General features: G+C 33.6%; 1 protein-coding gene across 17 annotated transcripts in view; it reads right to left on the bottom strand.

Annotated features, from left to right (window-relative positions):
- Window positions 1-10,000, bottom strand: part of LOC113816272 (probable phosphorylase b kinase regulatory subunit alpha) — a 106,102-nt gene that overhangs the window by 75,415 nt on the left and 20,687 nt on the right. For 11 of the 17 annotated variants that reach the window (XM_070117080.1, XM_070117081.1, XM_070117079.1 and 8 more), the window contains 3 exons: window positions 8,273-8,329; window positions 4,719-4,748; window positions 1,658-1,844 (listed from right to left, as the gene is read on the bottom strand). In XM_070117080.1, coding sequence (XP_069973181.1) covers window positions 1,658-1,844; window positions 4,719-4,748; window positions 8,273-8,329 — 274 coding nt within the window. The remainder of the gene's footprint in view (window positions 1-1,657; window positions 1,845-4,718; window positions 4,749-8,272; window positions 8,330-10,000) is intronic. The other 6 variants (XM_070117083.1, XM_070117090.1, XM_070117088.1 and 3 more) reach the window with 3 other exon arrangements.

Below are 10,000 nucleotides of genomic sequence, written 5' to 3'. Positions count from 1 at the left end.
ATTATTTCAGGAAGTATACTGATTAATGAGTTATTTCTTGCAACACTGCCACTTCAAGCAAGCCATTTTCAGCAAAGTCCCAACAGTAATTCACACAGTAACCAACAATGGTCATTACTGTGTTGGTCATCTTATTTTTATACAAGAATACACAAGTTAAAAGCAAGTGGGAGATATCTTTCATAATATTAGAAATATTAGAAAAAAAGATGGTGAGGCAGGCAAGGACATGCGGTCAAAAGTAAAAACAAAGTGCATACAATGTCAACATGAATGAAGTGCATTAAATTCTCTCACACATACACATGCACCCACCCACATCCACACCCATCCATACACACACACACACACTCACTAATAATAATAATAACAACAATAATAATAATAATAATAATAATAAAAATCTCAGCTGCAATTTTTTTAAAGTTTGAATCTGAGACAGCACTTGAAGACATCTTTCAAAAGATTTTACTCAAAGGTTGCTGCACTGAATGTCATATGCCACTATCCTCAAGAAACAGACCTTCACTAATGTTAGAGTACATGAAGTATACCTAAAACACATGGGCATCTCTGATTTTAGCAGAATCTTACTTCTTGTCTGGACAGAACTGATGTATTTTAATCCTTCCAACTTCTTTGAAACTTTTGCCTTTCCTAACAAAAGCCTTAATCAAACCATAGGAAGCACAAATCCACTGTAGACCAAGCCAGAACTTTTCTCGGTCAGTCATACAGCCTATGGAGGGGGGACATTCCTGAGTAAACTGTCCCAGCAAAACTACTGTACAGAATCAGCAGCTGATCAGTATCATACATAGTATCTAGTGTGGTAAGATAGAAACAGTGAGAGTCTAAAACAAAACAGTATTCAAGTATGTTCCAGAGTTTGTCTCAATTTTTAGCATAAACTAAAACAAGGCAAAGAATTAATCCACTTAAAATAACAGGGTTCTTTACCTCTATAAAATCCCTACTTAGTTACAAGATAACTTGAAACTAATAGAAAAATCACAAACACACATAACCATGAGGCTACTGTTCTCGTCCATAATATATTGCACATAGTCAAGTTAATGCTAGCAATATTAAAAGTGATTATAAATAACAGACTTCCTTGTAATATGCATGCAGGTGTGATATTGGTATATAAAAAAAACATGCAGAGGAGAAAAATAAATGATAATAAAAACATACCTGCTAGTGATGAATGCCAGAGTACTTTTGTATATTGAATATGATAATTACCCAGATAAAAATGTTCTCAAATATTTACACTACCAAAAAAGTTCAAATATGTTCAATGAACATTCTCAACATGAAAACATACTCTGTAATGCTTTCACATCAACAATCATCATCCAATGATAAGAGGTCTCTGATACCAGTTAGGGAGCTCTTAGATACCAGTTAATAACAAGACCACACGGCCCAACAACAAAATAACAGGTCTTTTGCTGTCCCACCATTGTACATTGTAAAAGCTATCACATTCAAGGAAATACTAACAATCAATTGGTACACAGATCTGTAAACATGATGCAGACCTGACGAGACAAACCGACCAGCGAAAGAACAGGAAAAAACAAGAAGCAGAAGAGCAATAAAACCTACAAATAAATATAAAGACAAAAAGCAAAATATAAAGACAACTGACCTGTGCCTGACCATGGTCTCCCAGAGCTCCTCCTTTTCGGGTGATGGCGATCGCGAGCGAGATGAGAGAGGAGGTGTGAACCGTGTTGGTGTAGCAGGGCAGGATACCTCCAGGATAGGAGGTCCCTGCTCGCCTGTGGGGGAGGCCACTGTTGACTCTCGTCGGGACGAACCTTGCGATGGTACTTCTATTGGGGTTGTAATGGAGGCAGATTAGCAAAAGGAAATGGTTTAATAACTTGCATTTACTGTGCACCATCCCTACAATTTTTGGTTATCTGAATTTCCTTCTCTGGCAAAGCTGCAAAATTTTGCCAAAGAATCCAAATATATATCTATTAGAAAAAAAAATATATATATATCACAAAAGAAAAAGAAAAATCTTTTCTTGCAATCACTTATCCAAGTCTACTGAAACAAAGGAAAACTGATATGAAATGGAATGTGTTTTATGCTTTTGCCTTAAGCAAAGCAAAACTGTAAAGTTTGAAAATAATGAGAACAAATATACAAAATACCACAGTAACCATAAATACAAAAACTTTAAATAAGATGATAAATAAATCAAAGGGAAGATGAATATATATACAAATAAGCCAAAAGCTATTACTCTTTTAGACCTGCAGATTCCTCTTTCCCAAATACTTCTCTCGTGGCATAATTTACATCAAACAAATATCAAAGACTCCGAACAGTCCTTAGCCTGATTCTACATTTCCATTTTTACATTTATTCATCATGCTTTTACATTTCTAAATCTCTTATATTCTTTACTATTTTTACCATGCAGTATCAGGTACTGCTCTACAGCTCTCTTCTTCAGGCATTTCTGAAGGATCTATATATTCAAAATAGTGCATAGGTTTTTTTGTTATGCTAGTCTGATCATTTGCAATTTGTCATCAGTCACTTTTATCTATTACAATTTTATGTTTAGAAAATATAGAAAATAAATAATTAATAAATAGCACACATTATATATATAAATATATAAATATATAAATATATATATATAAAATATATATATATATATATATATATATATATATATATATATATATATATACATATATATATATATACACACACACACATGCATATACATATACATATACATATACATATACATATACATATACATATATATATATATATATATATATATATATATATATATATATATATATATATATATATATATATATATATATACATATACATATATATATCTTGTTATTCATTAACTGATGCTGTGCTTTTTTTCTTTTTTTCCTGTTTTTACAAAACAAAAATTTCTAGTCACCAGTATTTTCTTTTTCTTTTAATGATGTTATATGAAATTATACTGAAACTTATGTCATGAAATACCTGGCTGGGTATATAAAAAAGTATTTTCATCTTTTTCTTTTTAATCTTTTCTTTTTAATGATAATTTTCAAAGACTCAAATGATTCTGGAGGCCTGAATCCGAGTTAAGAACTGTTCACAGTCTTGTTCAATAAAACTTAATTTCTTCTGCATGTGATGCATGTCCTTTTATAACACGAGATAATATCTGGTACATCGCAGGATTGATTAAATGTACGTCATACTGAAATCAAGATATGTACATTTTGAGAACTTACTCTAATGTTATTATTAAACCACATGAGGTTAGTAATGGGATGAGCTGGTTAAACAATCCTTCCGCCAATGGACACAAACTTAATTCTATTTCACAACACAAAAAACAGACCGTCATTCAAAACCTGCAACACTCAATTACAGTCAGTAGATAACAATGGGAAAGTCCACCAAACATCAATGCTGCAAAGGCAAATCTCAATGATTCATTACCTTTTTTTGCACAAAAAGACAACAACAATTCAATTCAGACACATCAATTTCTGGGTTGCTGACTGTTCAAGACCACAGCTAAATTACAACTCTACAAATGCAACTATTTTCTTCTCAATATCAATGCTCAATTGCAACATATCAAATCCACATGGACACACAAACATAAAAAAAGAGGAAAATGTGCTTAATCCTTCATTCTGATAATATGGTGAAAATTGTTTTTCTTAGCTACCATGAAATTTTCAAATAATGAGGTTTGAAAATAAATATCAAATATCTATATGAAAATCATGAGTGAAGATAAAAAGATTCATCATGAGATTTCATGTTATTTTTTTTTACTGGAAGAGGGAGAAAGATATAAGAACATGTATACAATTGACTAGTGTTCAAAAGGCATTAAAACCTATTTCATTGATATAAAAAAATAAACATATATATTGTTTATTTCCTTAAACTTTTTCCCAGTCACAATACCAATACAGTCATATACAAAATATATTTCTAGACCCTACATTATACTACAGCATTATCTGTTAAATGCAACGTTATAAAGCACAAGCCTCTTTTTAACCTACAGCTGTGAGTCTTCTACTTCTACACCATGACCACTGTCTGGGGTATAACTTCATCCAAGCAACTACTAATACAAAACACACTGTCAGGCTTGGATGGGAAGCTCACTCACTATGCAAAATTAAATGTGTTACTGCTACAATTACTGCTGTTCTATGGATGGATTACACCCTCGTCTCATTGCATAAACACTGGTCAGGTTTTGTTAAACTTATGTGTAATTTGGGGGTTTTGTTTGGAATTCCAACAAAATTACCTTTCTGTCAAGCTTGGATACTACTATCCTCAACAATAACTACATAGTTCTTCACTAACTTAAAACTTCTTATCATGGTATTCATGAGTCTGTCACAAAAACAAACTCCAGTTAAGTTCAAATAAAAATCCTTGTATCTTCAGCAGCTAAATGTAATCTAAACAAACAGGTTGAACTCTACAAGCTTGAGTCCAAGATATAGTCACCTAGAAATTTACACCTTTCAACTTTCAATCCTACCTTTCCTAGAACCTTTGTGAAGCATGACAAGGGACAGGACAGTATTAAAGCAGTACACATATCACCAGTTCCAAACAAATCTCCCAAAAAAACATGTCTGTACAATGCTCTCTTAACACAGAAGTGTAAGAAGAACCAAGACATTGAATACCTAGTGTCAGTCCCAATGTAGGCCCATACGCTTTGGAGGAGAGAGAATCAAATGTTATAATATTTCTGTAAAATCAAACAAAAAATCTTTAAAACTTAACACATAAAATAGCATCTGTGTTTTTTTTTACAAGATAATCATATCAGCTACTTCTCATTACCTAAATATTCACAGTACATATTTCCCTGTAAAATATCTTTGTTGAAATGTCAGTCATTCATATATTATCGTAGTGTCATAAATGCCTCAAAATCTAGAGTCTGTTAGATTAAGGCAATGATTCCACAGGTATCTATGCTGAAAGTTAATTTAACAGCTGTGATATTTAGCTGCATTTCTTCTGGTGTTAAGCTTACAACTGCACTATGAAAATATTTACTAAGTAAAGAAGCCTATTATAAAGTACAATAAAGTGTAAACAAACCTTTCTTTTTTACTCTAATTTAACAGGCAATACTGTATTTAATATCTATTCGTTCTGAAGAATCTTTTACTACAATCTTACATAACAAATATTAAATAAGTAAAAAAACAATATAACAATCATCTGTTTTCACATGACCTTCATAATATTTCCAGACAGAACTTGACATACATAAATATACCTTGTGTTGCACTTCTTCACTAATGAATGATACAATATCAGCTAAATGTATTAAAACCTATTTACTTAAAACACTTGCAAAAGTTACACACAAGAAAGAATACCACACACTAATTAGGTTTATCTAGAGGGCTTAATGTTTAGTACTAAAATACTTACCTAATACAGTCAGCTTATGGATGAAGTTTTCATAACTAAACACACATTTCTTCCCCACATTTCTGTAATACTGTTGTCACCTTGGTTTGACTGAATATCTATCTAACTGCTGAAACTAATAGAAAACTCTTCACACAGACTTCTGTGTTCCAGCCTTGTTTCTGGTGTTTAGGCCAAGGGGAGAAACAACATTTCCAAGATCAATCTCCTTCCTTCTGTTTAAAGAATGCAACCAAATGCAAGAACAATTCCCAATAGGAAGGAAATCCATTTTTCTTAGACGGCCAAATATCCCTCTATACTTACTCAACAATTACACAGAAATATAAGAGATGAGGGAACCATGAAACAAAGAAACTGAAAAGAAGCCAGCACTGCCCTTGAAGACAGAGCTCCTGTTGTATTCTCCAGTTCATTACCACTGTGACCATGACAATCCTCAACAAATACCCATTTTCTCAGGTAATTAAAAAAAAAGACAAATGTGAAAAACTGCAACAGCAAATGTGGATCCAATGCTGCTGAAACCTGCTTAAAAATTGGGGATTCAAGATTGAAAACCCAGCATTTTGAAATGGCATCAGAGAAACTGGTCCTGCCAGACCAGCTTTGGATCTTATTGGCTCCTCAAGGAGAGAGTGAGCAAGAGAATCATTGTGAACTTTTGCATAAAGCTTCTTCGATCTGATAGCCAATACAACAGCACCAGGAAATAACTGGAGCACACTTGCTACCGTACTAAAATTAACATCAAGCTCTCCATCATAAGACAAAAATTAGAATGGGTGTTTTGTCCCTGTCACCCTTCACTTTGGATAAACTGATTATTGCTTTTCAATAAAAGCACTGAAATTTTAGATTGACTTTGGAAGTCTGTTGCTCACATCTTTACAACACAGAAAACAGAGGAGTTTCCAACATCATGGCATATATAGATGCCACCATGAATGCTGACCCAGTCTCACCATGGCATGTACAAGTGCCATTTGTCATTACTGGGCTAAGCATATATGTGTGAAATTTATCACTAGAGAGTGAAGACATAATACAAGCTATACAATGGAGCATTTCTGACTTTCTGAGAATGAGGCAGTCCTTAGAATATATAAATTAATGCTATAAAACTAAAATGAAAATGAACTTTAAATGAATTTGGGTTAGTACAGGGCTTGCAAGACATTCTACTATGAGACCATATATTCCTATACCAATGAATCAATACTGGCTGTTTGATTTTTCACATACAGTTCTGGTTCACCATCACTGTCATCTGGTTACGTTTTTTTGAAAGCCATTTCTCTAACATCAGTAAAGAACTATATTTTGAAGGTTATCTTTTAAATCAATTACAGAATGAAAAGCCAATAAACTTTGATATTACCCACATCAGCATCTGGTTAAGCTTAATGCTAAATCCAGTTAAATCCTGACTAGAATTCAAATCCAGCAATCCATATTACTTTGTGTCTGTCATTTGCTGCATTCATATGTGTGCTCGCAGGTTATGGCACAGCTACAGGGGAAATAGCAGAATAATGACCCCACTTTATTCAAATTCAAGGGAAGGGGATGGGGGAGTTGGCATTTACAAAATATCTCCAAGACTACATTTTTACAATACTAACCCACACATCTTTAAAATACTAAACCCAATATTCAATGAGAAATCTTTTTGTCTGCCCCATATAAAAACTTAGACCAAAAAATTGTCTGTAGATATAATCATTCAAAAAGACAACTGTAGAAAGTTTTTAAAAATATAAGCTCAAGCATACTGGACATGTGACTAGCTAATCATGTGCTCAAATATAACACAACCTTTAGCTCAAACATATCAAAGTACCTCTACATTATTCAAGAGCTTTCTGGTGACTCATTCCGAGATTTGTAAACATCTGGATGTGTATCTTAAAAATTAAATCTTCAATTCATATTCTCTTTCTTCTTTCTCTTATTCTTGATGACACATCTTTTAATTACAAGGAATTCCAATTATTCATCATTAATAGGAATAGGAATACATTATAAAAGGGTACTAAGTGGACCAGGACTGTGGTGTCCACTGGATCACTCAAGCGTACAGTCTATACGCATATTATCAAAATAATAAGAAAATCTAATAAGAGAAATGCAAGCATCAGATACTGTCAAACATGAGGCAATTATCCTTCGCAAACTCATATTCAGAGGTGTGGCTTTCAGCGGGTAGCAGAGCTGACTGGAAGGCGGGTGGGACTTTGTAAGGTATATGGGAGAGGATCATCACCCTTTACCTCATCCATTTCATTTCATTTTCAACCAGGTTTTTTTGTGAAAGAATCAGGAGTGGCTGAGGTGGATGGAAAAGGATTGTCATATTTGATTTAAAAAATAATAATAAACAGAGAAAAGGGTAGTCCATTTCCTCCTTGCTTCTTTTACTTTAGGAATTTTCAAATAATTAATTGAACCATCAAGCCCCATGGTCGCTATAAGAGCTTAACATCAGCTGTATATTTCCTATAAGTGAAATGCAATCAATGATGCATCCATGAAACATCACTGACAAAAGAGTGAAATGACAAATAATAAAGTAATGAATAACTGGGATTCCTTGTCATCACCCATACTACTCTTCAATTCAATGAACTGCTGGATTAATACCGCAGTAATCTTTGGGGCACTATAAGATTTATCATGAATTATTTTATCATTACAAGGTTACCCATAACTACAAAGAAATGGCTTTACTACATGACACAACCACAGTGACAAGTCCGGCGTAAGAACTGGACATGAAGAGTGTTTGTACCTTCACCGTAGTAGAAAATATGATCTAGTCCGGATCTTCTTCGGGAAGGAACATTTGCTGGAAGGTAAGAACGAATTACATTATTAAAATCAGTCGATGTTCTTGTTATCCAGCTCTGCATCCCTTTCAGAGCATTCAACATCAAAACCAGTAAGACCTCCATCATTTCTATCTTCGTCCCAGGGCAATTCTGCAGCACAGATAACAATAAATGTTCCTCCTTTTCACACAGACAAATTCCTTTTTCCTCTTCCCATCCCTTCTTAAAATGGAGGCACCTTGGAACAACAGGAACTATCTCACAGATGACCTGGGTCCATAAAAGTTAACAAGGTCACGGTGAAATAGAGCAATTCCACAAAACATGAATTGCTGGCCTAAATTTTTGACTAAAAGTCTTCTACACAGAAAATGAAAACTTGTAGTCAAACTGCCAGACACAAAATCTTGTTCTATGGATAATAATACTTCCATTATGGCCTTTTGTACACCCTGTACATCGTTTTTGGTCCTATCCACCAGTTAATAATACACACCCTAACAGGAGCGAGTGAGAAAGACAGACAGACAAAGAAAAAAAGAGAGAGAGAGAAAATGAAAATGCATCCATGACCAACAGTTCAGTTTCAAGTGTGCTGCCCATGCTGAGGAGATTATCCTTGCCAAGGGGATTAAGCAAAGAGACCGCAAATCCACTAGAAAATAAAAGAGTGAAAAACAAATAAAAGAAAGCCTATAGGTGAAGCCCGGGTTAAGTAGCTGTAACAGCATGATAGTACTGATGCGCAGATTTTGTGTATTATCTCCATTATTATTTTTCCCTTAAAAGCCACTCCCAAACAAAGTAAACTTACTTTTCAGTGAGTAGCCAAACAAAAGAAATCCTCCAAAAACTGCTAAAACCATAGTGTTATTAAACAGAAACAAGTGCTGTTAATCAGACACAAGAGACTATTGAAATTAACAATGACAGAAAATGTAGTGAAAAAAATTAATAAGCCAAATGAATTCTGCAAAGCCATTTATCAAACCCTATTATGAATCTAACATTGTTAACACTTAATTCTCTTATTCTTGTGTTTGTTTCTTTCCTCCATCAATATATACTTGCTTCTCTTATTTGCTTACGATGTTGACCTCCAGGGTAGACTAATGACAAATAGGTACACCTCATACTGAATCCTATATCAAATAAAACCTTCACCTCATTTTATAATTCTTCCCTTGCAAATATGGAATATTACTGAAGTACATGATATGCAAGAGAAATTGTCTTTCACCTTCTTTTAACAAATCTAGCAAAGAACCACCAAATTTGTGTACCATTCAGAGAAAAGACACTGTATTTAAGAATACATAAGGCTATGTATTCTTTAAAAAAAGAGAGACTGTATTTAAGAATACATAAGGCTATGTATACTTTAAAAAAAGAGACTATATTTAAGAATACATAAGGCTATGTATTCTTAAAGAGGCTGTATTTATGAGTACATAAGGCTGTGTTTCAAACTAGCAGGCTTCAGCATAGTTCTGCTCCTAGTTTCAGTGTCTCATGAGAAGCAACTGGAAATGTGAAAGAGGAAAGAAGTTCATCCCAAATGTGAAATTCCAAAATTAAATGTTGTTTCAAAGAAATACTGACATAACTGTTAATTTGATTTTGCAGAGTGAGTGCACAAGGCCAAAACTCAAAAATCTAATATCAAAATTTCTGTGAGACTCCAAGGT

This window comes from Penaeus vannamei, chromosome 39 (assembly GCF_042767895.1).
Source record: "Penaeus vannamei isolate JL-2024 chromosome 39, ASM4276789v1, whole genome shotgun sequence".
NCBI lineage: Eukaryota > Metazoa > Arthropoda > Malacostraca > Decapoda > Penaeidae > Penaeus > Penaeus vannamei.
This window is presented reverse-complemented; position numbering and strand designations above follow the sequence as displayed.